Below are 12,046 nucleotides of genomic sequence, written 5' to 3' on the forward strand. Positions count from 1 at the left end.
GTTTGCAATGTTCGGCAGGCTACTATCTTCCCTCAACTGGTAGGAATGGCCAAACGTGCCTTGCTGTTTTTTTGCCTGTGGGCCGTTTGCGCTAGAGCCTGGCTACCACCTCACGTTATAACGATGCTAGGCGCCTGTGCTCAGTGCCCTGTGGGGAAGTATAAACCAACCCGAGGGGGCGTTCTCGAGAACTGCCTTGGCTGTCCGGCCGGCCAATACTCTGGTGAGTGCGGCTTCGTCATTTTCTTTGCCCTTTTTGGCTTACACTCGTGGGTATATTAACATGACGGTTGTCTGATGCGTCTGGTGTGCCTGATGCGTTGGGACTTTTTAGATACGTTGGGTGCCACAAGCTGCAAGGCTTGCCCCCAGAACACGTATCAAGGCGGCTCGGTCAACAATGCTGCGACAGTGCAGTGCTTGCCCTGCCCTGCTGGCCAGGAGCAGTTCCAAACGGGCCAGGCCTCATGTGTCAATTGTGCGGCGGGCAAATTTAAGGCAAACACTGAAGCTGCATTTTGCACCATCTGTCGTACCGGTTACTCGGTTGTGGATGCTCGCACGGCCTGCCGTGGTATGTTGCATGGCTGCAGCTTAGCCTTCGTGTGACGCGTGCTCTTGTGTTATCATGCACCTGCCCTCACTTTGACGACGCCTTTTTTTTTTTTTTTTCTGGCAGACAATACGCCACCGGTTGTGACGATCTTTACCCCCAACCCTACCTACCTGCAACAATTTGAACCTGTTCCCACTCTCAATTACAGCGCGATTGATTCAAGCGGCGATGAGGTGTTTGTGACCTCCCGTGGCATTGTCGACAATAGTACGTCCCTCATTGTTCATGTTTGCGCGCTAGAGCGTGTTCAGTGGGATAGAAACCGTTTGTTCTCCTATCACCAACACTGATCACACCCATCTATTGCTCGTTTGACTTGGTGACTGGCCATAACAGCGGTTCAAGGCACCTACCTTGTTCGGTTGACGGCGACGGACATCTCTGGGTGAGTCGGGCTTATCGAGTGTCCGAATTCATTGCATACTGGCTTTTATGTTGGCTTTGCTTTCCTCATTCTCCCTCTTTTTAATGATGAATTAGCAATGAGGCCGTGGTAACATGGCAGGTGGTCATCGACGATCCGGACGCCCCGCAAATATCCCTGATTGGCGCTTCGTCCATCACACATGAGGCAGGCACGCCCTTCAGCGATCCCGGCGCCACCATTTTCGATAACCTGCAGGGCGACTTGACCGGTCGACTGGAGAGCGATGCCCGAACCACGGTCAACGTGAATGCCTTGGGCATTTACACTGTCACCTATCGTATGTCCGGCACGGATGACCAAGGCCTGACAGCAACGCCGATCTCACGCCTCGTAGAGGTGATCGATACCATCAACCCGGTTGGTGCACACGTGCCCTGCTCTGGTCCTGTTGACAGGGTGCAGACGGTGCTTGCTGCGCTGTTGGGGCGCTTTTTGCCTTCTCTAATTTGATGTGCTGTTTTTTCTTGCACTTTGGCGTTTGGTCGACTAGGCTATCTGGATTGTGGGTAACGATCCCTTGGAGGTGGAGGCTGCTGTGCCATACCGGGATCCGGGCGTCGTTGCAATCGACTCCTTTGAGGGGAACATTACTGCCAAGGTCAAGACGAACTTGATTGTGGACACCAAAGTGCCGTCGGGTTACTTTTACAACCTTGTTTACACCGTGGAGGATGTGTCCAGGAACACAAACGCCACGACACGTACCGTCGTCGTCCGAGATACTCGCCCTCCGGTCATCACGATCCGCGGCAGCAACCCCGTCACTCATGAGGCTGGGGTGATCTATGTGGACAGCTCTGCGACAGCGCTTGATGCTAATGATGGCAGCCTGTCCGTGAGCTCGAGTGGTACTGTGCCGTGGGACTCAACCAAGAGTGTCAAGAGCGAGCACATCATCACGTACACTTCATCGGATGCAGCCAATAACCGGGCCACAGCCGAACGGACAGTGGTGCTGATTGACTCGCCCCCAACCCTGACGCTTGCCGAGCCCACAGAAATGAGAATCCCCTTTGGCACCATTTATCGCGAACCCGGGTACGGAGCGACGGACATTCGTGACGGCGATCTATCAAGCGAGGTGATTGTGACCAACTCTTCCATCATCAACCTCGAAAAGGCAGGTCGCTATGAATTGGTCTACCGCGTTTATGATCAGCTGGACAGCGAAGCCCGTGCAACCCGCACCATTGAAGTTGAAGACTTTGAGCTACCGGAAGAGAGCTTTCGAGCCCGCTTCACAGTGGAAGGAACGCTGAATAGCCTGCCCTCGGCGTCTGAGCTCGACAGTGTTTTATCTGCAGCAACAAATTCGTTTGCTTTTGTCGTCACACGCCGCCTGAAGACTGCCACCAACGATGATTTCAATGAATTGCCCAGCAGTCGTGTCAATCTAAGGCGACGTCGCCAAAGTGCAGGGTCACGTGGTGGTGCGCGTCAACTATTGGCCACGGAGGTTATCATCGAGGTGGTCGCTCGTCGTCGAACTGACTTTGAGTACATGGATGCTCTCACAATCATCAACCTTGTGGGTGACAAGGAAGGAGCTTCATCGCTCATCGGGGCCGAGGTTAAGTCTGCCAAAAGCGCAGCAGCTTCATCGTCGTCCACCTCGACAGAGGGGGGCCTGATCGCCGGAGTAGTTGTTAGTTTGCTCTTGTTGGTGCTGGTGCTGGCTGGGGCGCTCCTTTACCGGCGTCGTTACTTACGTTCACCCATCGAGATTGAGAAGCGTAAGTCCGTGGCCAAGTTCAACGATCCCCGCAAGCGAACAGAGACGACGGCCATGATGCATAATCCCCTCTTTGCGCAACGCATCGACAATACCATGGGCTCCAATGCATCCAACCACAATTATGAGTCGCCGCTAGATGTTGGGTTGCCGGGTCGGCCAACAACGGCCTCGACTACTGCCGGCGAGGACCCCTTTGCCGCGTATTCTACCGAGCCCGTGCAGATGCATCAGTCGTCCTTTGGCATGGTGCCGATGGCGCGCGACCTCCGAGGTTACGAGCAGCCCAATGCACCTACAGACACGTATGATCAACCACGCTCTGCGGACATGCTTGACGACGAGCGCCCACTAGATTTTACGGCGCTCTTGTCTGCAACGGACGATGAGCCTACGGGATGGGACGAGGATTCGGACACGGACGCTCCGCCTCGCCCACCCAAAGCGTTTGGCGGGCATCACATCTCCGGTGCTGCTGCAGGTTCAAGCGCAGTGGATTGGGGTGCGCCGGTGGTTGAGACGTTGTTGGCTCAGGCAGAACGCCAATCTGCGTTTATGGGTCCAATCGGGCGCGAGGAGACCACTGCCAAATTGGCACCCTTCGAGGCCGGCACATATCTGCTGCGTTACAGTTCCACGACGTCGACGGTGGTCATTTCCTTCAAGACCACCAGCACCAAGGTGAAGCATTTTCCCATCGAACTCAAGGATGGCGTGCTCTGCGTGGACAAGAAGGAGGTGGATGGCGTGGACTCGCTCGAGGCATTGCTGGCGTTGTTGAAGGTGGACGACAGCTTTTTGGGCATCTGCATCACATGCATGCCCACGGATCCTAGCGCTGAGATCTATCAAAACAAGAGCAGCCAGGAAACCTGGTACAAGGGCAATATCACGCGCGGAGCGGCGGAGCAAATGTTGCGCAACCAACCGGATGGCACCTTCTTAGTTCGCAAGCGTGACACTGACTCGTACGCCATCAGCATGATTTTCGATCGCAAATTTTCACATCACTTGCTGGATGTGCGCCCTGGTGCCCCGGTTCTCATCAACAAAGCCGAGGGACTGAGTTCCACGACGCTGGAGGATGCCATCCAAGAGCTCAAGTCCGTGATGGGTCCAAAGCTTCCTTGTTTGTTGGGCGCGGCATGTCCCTAAAGTGGCTGCCCACTCCGTCAAACCTCCGTCAGGTGCCTTGAACGATCATCTAATTTTGTTTGCTTGTCATATACCCTCTTTGTCATGCGCTCAGCGTTGCCCCACCGTCATGCTTGTATCTTCTCTTTTTCTTTTTGCAATGCCATCTGGGACTGATGACAGGTCGCCACTTGCTCAACGGTGTTGAGTGCTCTTGTTTTGATTTTTGTCTTGTGTCGTGTTGTTATTTTCTCTTTTTGATTTTTCCTTGACTTTTCCAGTGTTTCTGGGTTTTTCTTCCTGACTCTGTCTTGGCGATGCAGGAGCAAGAATCGATGCAATCGTCCATCGGGGTCAGAGTCGGGTTCTGTTGTCTCGTGCATGTAGCCAACAACATGAAAAGGGATGGTGTCCCCAGTCAAAGGCAGGCTTGTTGCCATCACCATTCGAAGACGGTGAGATTGAAGGGCCATTTTTTCCAAAGGTCAAATTTGGGAAAGAAAAAGAAAAGAAAAAAGAGGGGGAGGAGAAAGCAGAGGGGATGAGCAAAAAAAGTAATGATCGGGAAAAGAGCTAATGGAAAGCGGGTGAGGCCACGCGAGCCTCTACCCAAGGGTAGAATTGGTGGTGCAAATGAGTCTTGTTTAGGTTAGCAGAGATGTGGGAAGGAGAGAACATGTGCATGTCTGGCCTCGAGACCAAGCCTGGCACACGAATGGGCCTGCAGCTCCGAGTCAAAGGCAAAAAAAGTAGGATTGTTTACTTGAGCTGCTTGAAAAGCTTCTGGGACACCTGTTGGGTCGTAGAGAGGGTTTTGAGCCCGCCGGGAGCGGGAGTGGCAGAGACACGCAAGTGAGGGCGAGAAGACAGCGTATTTCAAGTCAGGGCCGGACGTGTTGGTTTATGATGCGAGCGGGAGGTGCAAGGCACAAAAGCACGTACGCAGTGATCGACACAGTGGAGGAAATCAAACAGTTCCTGAACGCAGGTCTCTTCTGTGTTGCTTCGGCTTGACACGCGGGCCTCGCACTTCTCAAGCTCAGCCTTGTACTTGGTGCAGTGCGAGGCACAGCCCTCACGCACAGCATCCACGGGGTCCTCAAGCTCCTCCTCTTCCTCCTCCTCTTCCTCCTCTGCCTCGGGCTCCTCTGCCTCGGGCTCCTCCTGGGGGAGGGGTGAAGGGTTTTGATTGTTTCATGTGAGTGTTCTCGAGACGAGAAGCTGACAGGAAGTAAGGTTCAAGTAGGAGTTTGTCTCCGTGTACGAGCACAAATAAAAGCTTCGCCTCAAAGGTTGAAAAGGGACCCACCTCGGCGTGGACAGTGCCGAACACGTAGTCGAGCAAGCTCATGATGGCCTATCAGCAATGCCACATGCGGTGCCAACGGGTCAGAAAACTGAATGGAGAAGGAGGCTTTCAAGGTGGCGAGCTGAGAGTACTGGTCATGCAAATGAAGCTGCAACACGAGTGGTCCAAGCGAGGTGATATCATGCCAGGGTAGGTGTGATGGTGCCCTTTGTCCTGATCTGGCCTGCGCCATGCTACCCAGGGCCGCCTGCCTTCTCCGGGAGACGACGAGGCGCTGGCCAGTACACTCCCCAGGCATTCCAGTTGCATTTGTAGTGGCGGCAAGAGCGAGGGTCTGGCCTGCAGCCAACATCATCTCATGCCCACCAACCCCAAACATATTTTACTCCAAACGAGCAGGTCTTGTGCCTCAGTTTCAGTGGCACTGCCCTCTGGACCAAGGGTCCAACGCATGCGCTCATCCACCGCCGGCGCTGCCCTTTTGATGTCAATGTCTCTGTCTGTCTGTGTGTGTGTGTGTGTGTGCGGGTGCAGGGGAAGGGACTTACAGTTGGTAGCAAAATCGTTGGGAAAAAGGCGTGAAAAGGTGAAAATAGCACTTGGACGTCAAGGGCGCCAGGTTACGGTGCGCCCGAGGCAGAACAACGCGTTGGTTGATCGTGTTACAACTTTGTGTTGCGTTGAAAGTGTGACAATTGGTACAGTTAATTAATGGAATGGTTTCCCAGCTCGTCCTGACGCTGCACGTGTTGCTTGTGTGTGTGTGTTGGGCTGAATTGTCAGACAACCGGATCGGATGTCAGCATATCCTCAAGGGGGGTCATGCCATGGCTAGACATTACGTTTTGACCGACGGGTGAGAGAGAGAGAAAGAGACAAAAAAACGACAGTCATCGTTGGCGAACAAAAGAGAGAGAGATAGGGCTGGAACAAGGAACATAAACAGAGACAACGAAAGAATCATGATGAGCTATAGTGTAGAAATCAAGCTCGAAACAGAGAACAGAAGAGAGCAGGCCCCCTCGTCCAGAGAGGGAGCGCAAGTCAAACCCACACACATTCTCACACAAAATCCTTTTTCACGAGTCAGCGCGCTGGCCCGAGAGAGAGAGAGAGAGAGCTGCAGCTGAGCTGAGCTGTGAGCTCTGAGCCGTATGTACCCCGTACCCCCCCGTGTACCCCGGTTTCCCCGTGTGCTGAGAGTTCGTTTGAGGCAACGTGAGCTGACTGGTGTCGCCTGGTTGGGTGCTTCGTAGTCGTGGAACAGCAGCGGTGCAGCAGCAGCAGCTGTGGAGTGTGAATGGGAGCGGAGTGCCCAGTTCACTTTCTGCCTGGGCTGGAGATAGAGTGCGGCGGTGAGAGGCCAGCAGCCAGACTGCGAGCTAGCTAATGGGTCCATCTGCCCTGGTTCCCAACTCACCAATGCCCTGATGCGACTTGACCCGTTCACTAGATTTTTTTGTAGCTGCGCTGTAATTCGATCGCAAGCCATGGCGTCTCGCTCCTCTGCTAGCGCAAGCTCGGGCAGCGACAGCGAGGATGCCCGATCAGACCATAATGCGCGTCGGTGTGTCATTCGCCCTTTTTGCTCAGTGCAAGCACCATGTGGAACATGCCCGTGTCTTGAACGGCAGCACCTCGCCTCGGCTCCCCTTCTAAAATCATCGTGCAGCCATGCATTCACAATGTGCCTGCGTCATGACTCGCCGTGTCACTGTACAGCCCGCCTGCATCCAACGGCGATGCGCGGGCCAGTCCCGCACGCCGGCGCAGTGGAAGCCGCAGTCCCCGCCAACGCAGTCGCAGCCGCAGCCGCAGCCGCAGCCCCCGTACGTGACAAGTTGCTGACCACGCGCATCTTGGCTTGTCACCTCCTCACCATGACACACTGCCTTTGGCCACCTTGTTCGTAGCTGGTCGAGATGAGGATCGTCGCCGCAGTCCCGGTCGCCGCAGTCCCGTTCGCCGCAGTCCCGGTCGCCGCAGTCCCGGTCGCCGTAGTCCCGGTCGCCGTAGCCCCATTCGTCGCAATCGTAATGACCGCGACCAATTGGTCCCTGCCGAAGACCCGCAGGACATGGCGCGTGCTCGCGGCAAGACCAAGAGCGAGCCCAATCCCATTCTCACTCGTGCTGGTTGGTCGCATCCCTCTTGGTATTGATGTTGTTCTTTCCTTTTCAACCAAGTCGACGCCTAGTCTCATGATTCTCTCCAAACGCGTTGCATTGCCCCCCGCTCGCCATGCCCCTCCCCTGCTTATTCTCCAAGGTGGCGCCTACATCCCCCCGGCTCGGCTACGCATGATGCAAGCCGAGCTCAAGGACAAGAACAGCAAAGAATTTCAACGTGCGTGTGTGAAACAATGCTCATTGCAGGTTCCACCCCATTGTGTGCTTACGTCCGTCATCCTGTTCATCTCCGCTCGTAGGTATGGCTTGGCAAAGTCTGAAAAAGTCGATCAATGGTTTGATCAACAAAGTCAACGTTCCCAACATTCAGCAAATTGTTGTCGACTTGCTTGGTGCCAACCTCGTTCGCGGCCGTGGCCTCTTTGCGCGTGCTTGCATGAAGGCTCAGGCTGCTTCGACAACCTTCACCCACGTTTACGCCGCTCTTGTGGCCATTATCAACACGAAGTTTCCTCAGCTCGGCATGCTGATCCTCAAGCGCCTTGTGCTTCAGGTATGCCCCCGCACTACAATCTCCCGTTTTGTTGTCACAATTTACCTGGTTACCGCGTCTCACTGTCCTGCCGCGTGTGGCACATCTCCAGTTTCGCAAGTCTTATCGTCGCAACGACAAGCAAGTGTGCCTCAACACGGCCAAATTCATCGCCCATCTTGTGAATCAACAGGTTGGTGTGAGCCTGTACCAGCGTGGCTGGAATCTTGCTTCCAGAGGCACTCTCCAGTTGACCCTGCCCGTGTGGTGCTCTTCCTAACAACTCTTTTGGTTTTCGCCGGCAGGTGGCGCACGAGATCTTGGCACTTGAAGTGATGGTGCTCTTGCTCGAAAAGGCTACGGATGACAGCGTGGAAGTTGCCATTGCTTTCCTGAAGGAATGTGGCCAGTACCTCACGGATGTGGCTCCCCGGGCTCTGCACAATATTTTCGAGCGTTTGCGAAGCATCCTGCACGAGGGCGAGGTCGAGAAGCGATCCCAGTACATGATTGAAGTCATGTTCGCCGTGCGCAAGGACGGCTTCAAAGACAATCCCATCATTCCCGAAGGACTGGACCTGGTAACGTTTTGCTATTGCATATAATAGATAACACTGCCATCCACGCGCCATCCTCTTGCATTGAAGCAAACATGCCTCGTTCTTGCCCTCACCAACGCTGACCTGGCCCGGGCTCGCAGGTGGAGGAGGCTGATCAAATCACTCACACCGTTAGCTTGGACGAGGAGATCAACCCCGAAACTGGCCTGGATGTCTTCAAGGTGAGCCACGCAGCGTGCTCTACTAGCCCTTCTGCTCGTGGGCGTTATCCAACTGACTCTGTGTGCGACACCATCGTGACAGTACGATCCAGACTACGAGTTGAACGAGGAGCGTTACAAGGAAATCAAGGCAGAGATTCTCGGTGACTCAGATTCAGATGGTGATGATGAAGAGGGCAGCGATGAGGAGGAGTCAAGCGATGAGGAACAGGCCGCCCCGCCACCACAACACACTGGGCCAGGTGGTCGCGACCAAGAGCGCGTCCGCATTGAGGACATGACTGAGACCAATCTGATTGCCCTCCGCCGTACCATCTACCTCACTTTGAAGTCTTCCCTCAACTTTGAGGAAGCTGTACACAAGTTGATGAAGATGACCTTTCGCCCAGGCCAAGAGGTATGCCTCCTTTGTTCATTTGTCGTACGCTTCACAAGCTCGTACAATCATCTCACAGAATATATACACCGCACGCGCGACTCTTGCCTTGTCCTGCGACTGACCTTTCATGGGTAATCATAGGGTGAGATTGCCAATATGGTCATCGAATGCTGCGCGCAAGAGCGCTCGTACATCAAATTTTTTGGCCTACTTGCGCAGCGTTTTTGCGAACTCAACCGCGACTTTCAAGATAAGTTTGTGGAGGTGTTTGCTGAACAGGTGAGACTCGTCGTGTGCAGTCTGCAGAAGATACACGGGTATGCCACGCGCGATGCCACTCACCTCGCTCTTTTTCGTGTGTGTTCTTTCAGTATGAGACTGTGCACCGACTTGAGACCAATAAGCTGCGACAGGAGGCCAAGCTCTTTGCCCATTTGTTCTTCAGTGATGCGATCCCTTGGACCGCTTTGTCCGTGATTCACCTTAACGAGCGTGATACCACCTCCAGCAGCCGCATCTTCATCAAGGAACTGTTTCTCGAAATTTCGCAGTTCATGGGACTCAAGCGCCTGCTGGATCGCCTCCGTGACCCTTCGCTGCGCCGGGCTTTCGAGGGATTGTTCCCACTCAATGACCCGCGTGACACACGTTTTGCTATCAACTTTTTCACTACCATCGGTTTGGGTGCCCTGACGGACGACATGCGCACGCACTTGAAGAATGCTCCCAAGCCCGTACTTAACCGTACGGCCCCGTCGTCCTCCTCTTCTAGCTCCAGCAGCAGTGATAGTGATAGCGACAGTGGCAGCAGTAGCAGTAGCAGCGGCAGTGGTAGCAGTAGTAGTAGCAGCAGCAGCAGCAGCAGTCGAAATGACTCACGCAGGCCCTCGCCTCGTCGTGCACCCGCGCCTGTGTCTGCACAAGATGGTGCCAACCCTGGCCGTCGGTCCCGGTCTCCGCCCCGCCGATCCCGGTCTCCGCCCCGCCGCTCCCGGTCTCCACCCCGCCGCTCTCGGTCTCCGCCCCGCCGTTCTCAGTCTCCGCCCCGCCGCTCTCGTTCTCCACCCCGCCGATCCCGGTCTCCACCCCGCCGCTCCCGGTCTCCACCCCGCCGCTCTCGGTCTCCGCCCCGCCGTTCTCAGTCTCCGCCCCGCCGCTCTCGTTCTCCACCCCGCCGATCCCGGTCTCCACCCCGCCGCTCTCGTTCTCCACCCCGCCGCTCTCGTTCGCCTGCCAAGGATTCCAGCAACGGTGCGCCCGTTGGCTTGCACCCAGAGCGTCTGGCGATGCTGCAAGGTGGGGCAGCTGGAGGCCCTCCTCGCAGGGGGGGACCTCCTGCCCGAGGACGGCCACGCTCTCCCCCACGTCGGCGCCGAGACAGCCGTTCTCCCCCACGCCGCCGCCGAGACAGCCGTTCTCCTCCACGCCGCCGCCGAGATAGCCGTTCTCCGCCTCGTGGCCGCCGAGATAGCCGTTCTCCGCCTCGTGGCCGCCGAGATAGCCGTTCTCCGCCTCGTGGCCCTCGCTCTAGTCGTTCGCCGCCACGCAGCCCGCCTCAGCGCCGGTACGTCTTCACACCGTCGTTGGTTTTTTGCCATTCATCCTCGCCCTCCACCCTGTTCTCCACTCATGCCTCTTGTATGTGTATCCCCACCCTTACTCCCATTAAGCTCTCCTGGTGGAGGACGCTCGCCGTCGCCCAAGCGCGCCGATCGTCGCGAGTAGGCAAAGGCTTTCCCGGGAGTCATGACTCGGCGTCACACTTGTGGAACTCTTGAATGAATTGCTTTGTTTTGCAATGGGTGCTTCTGTTCTACCATCCGCCGCTCTGTTCATCAATCGAGCTGAGGAATGCTGTGTGATTGTCAAGTTTGCTGCCTTTTTACCTCTTCCCCTCTCTTGCTTATTCACTCTCTTTAATGATGACATTGCCACGCTAGCCTCTTCCATCAGCGGCCGCAATCCAAAAGTTAATAACGTGACCTTTTTTCAACATGAATTGCACAAAGCAGAAAGGATGATATTTGTGCCCTTTGAAGCTCATGGTCTACAATTCTCGGTCAAATGCCCCACGCTTGTGCAGGTGAAGCCCCGAAGCTTCAAAGTCCAGCAGTGCCGGCCTGAACACATCCGGTTTGCGTTGCATTGCAGCCAACATGAGCACCACAATCTATTCGATTCAAGGAAAGGAAGCAATGTCATGATGAGTTTTGTACATAGCCACGCCGCCCCCAACCCTCGACGCATGCTGGCCAAACCTCGGCATGGCCCGCTTGCTCGGCGAGTTCTACGGGGATTTCTCCGACCGGATTGATATTGAAAAGCTGGGACGACACCTAGGCATAACCGAAACAATGGGCATCTGGATGTACTTGGCCAGAACAGGGTGCGGCGCATGTATGTGAAAATGGTGACTTGGAGACGAACCGCAGGTAAGGTCAAGAGCCACTGAACTACATCTTTGCGACCAAAATGTGCAGCCTTTGCCAAGGTACCATGACCCCAATGATTGAGTCGCTGGAAGGGCAAGTGATGGCAGGTTGCAGTGAGAACAGTTTTGCCAGTATGCCTTTCTTCGACTGCCCCGCTTCCATACCGTGAAATCAGCCTGCCGTTGATACAGCCAATGACAAATGTCCAGATTGCCACCAGCAGCTGCCCAAATGGCACTGTTGCAGCCGGCATTGCTCAACGTCTCAATGTGAAAGTGCAGTTCATCCACCAGATACTGTATTACGGGCAGATGCCGCCCCCATACTGCGCGGGCCGATAACACCAACAGCACGCTTGTGAAATCAGGCAGAGCAAGTCGACAATACCGCGCCAGATGTCAGGGCACTTTCAAGCCAGCCTGCGCCCTACCAGCCCAATGCAGACAGCTCACGCCCTTCTTGGTGACAGCTTGAACGTCGGCGCCCGCAGAGCACAGCGCTCTAAGGGAAACAACGGGGGAGGGGAGGGGGGGGGGGGGGGGGGGGGGGGTTTTTTAAAAAGGGGTTTTTTTTGA

The 12,046-nt window shown here is 55.4% G+C and overlaps 3 protein-coding genes across 3 annotated transcripts; 2 read left to right on the plus strand and 1 right to left on the minus strand.

The window, feature by feature from the left end:
• Window positions 1-45: 45 nt before the first annotated feature.
• MONBRDRAFT_32569 (uncharacterized protein) lies at window positions 46-4,256 on the plus strand (the record flags this gene model as incomplete). The annotated part of the gene is made up of 6 exons (XM_001746046.1): window positions 46-223; window positions 335-574; window positions 680-823; window positions 953-1,001; window positions 1,097-1,400; window positions 1,534-4,256. The coding sequence occupies 6 exons, from the start codon at window positions 46-48 to the stop codon at window positions 3,928-3,930; spliced, it is 3,312 nt and encodes a 1,103-aa protein (XP_001746098.1). The 3' UTR covers window positions 3,931-4,256.
• A 130-nt stretch (window positions 4,257-4,386) lies between these two features.
• On the minus strand, window positions 4,387-5,786 carry MONBRDRAFT_32570 (uncharacterized protein). The gene is made up of 4 exons (XM_001746191.1): window positions 5,767-5,786; window positions 5,219-5,266; window positions 4,852-5,073; window positions 4,387-4,701 (listed from the first exon to the last, which is right to left on the minus strand). The coding sequence occupies exons 2-4, from the start codon at window positions 5,258-5,260 to the stop codon at window positions 4,669-4,671; spliced, it is 297 nt and encodes a 98-aa protein (XP_001746243.1). The 5' UTR covers window positions 5,261-5,266; window positions 5,767-5,786; the 3' UTR covers window positions 4,387-4,668.
• A 148-nt stretch (window positions 5,787-5,934) lies between these two features.
• On the plus strand, window positions 5,935-10,896 carry MONBRDRAFT_32571 (uncharacterized protein; the record flags this gene model as incomplete). Its single annotated transcript, XM_001746047.1, has 15 exons — window positions 5,935-6,074; window positions 6,475-6,573; window positions 6,941-7,047; window positions 7,132-7,353; window positions 7,487-7,564; window positions 7,647-7,900; window positions 7,992-8,072; window positions 8,185-8,460; window positions 8,580-8,660; window positions 8,743-9,057; window positions 9,181-9,318; window positions 9,411-9,966; window positions 10,182-10,290; window positions 10,571-10,603; window positions 10,710-10,896. 15 exons carry the CDS (start codon window positions 5,935-5,937, stop codon window positions 10,762-10,764), a joined length of 2,544 nt encoding a protein of 847 aa, XP_001746099.1. The 3' UTR covers window positions 10,765-10,896.
• Window positions 10,897-12,046: the final 1,150 nt, after the last annotated feature.

Source organism: Monosiga brevicollis, genomic scaffold (genome assembly GCF_000002865.3).
Source record: "Monosiga brevicollis MX1 MONBRscaffold_11 genomic scaffold, whole genome shotgun sequence".
NCBI classification, from domain to species: Eukaryota; class Choanoflagellata; order Craspedida; family Salpingoecidae; genus Monosiga; species Monosiga brevicollis.

Excerpts from the sequence above, each read along its gene's own strand:
- MONBRDRAFT_32570 (XM_001746191.1), bottom strand. The coding sequence starts at position 5,260 with ATGAGCTTGCTCGACTACGTGTTCGGCACTGTCCACGCCGAG. Across the intron at positions 5,074-5,218 it reads TCGGCACTGTCCACGCCGAG|GAGGAGCCCGAGGCAGAGGA; the intron begins GTGGGTCCCTTT and ends CCCCTCCCCCAG. Across the intron at positions 4,702-4,851 it reads TCCACTGTGTCGATCACTGC|GTGTCCCAGAAGCTTTTCAA; the intron begins GTACGTGCTTTT and ends ACGACCCAACAG.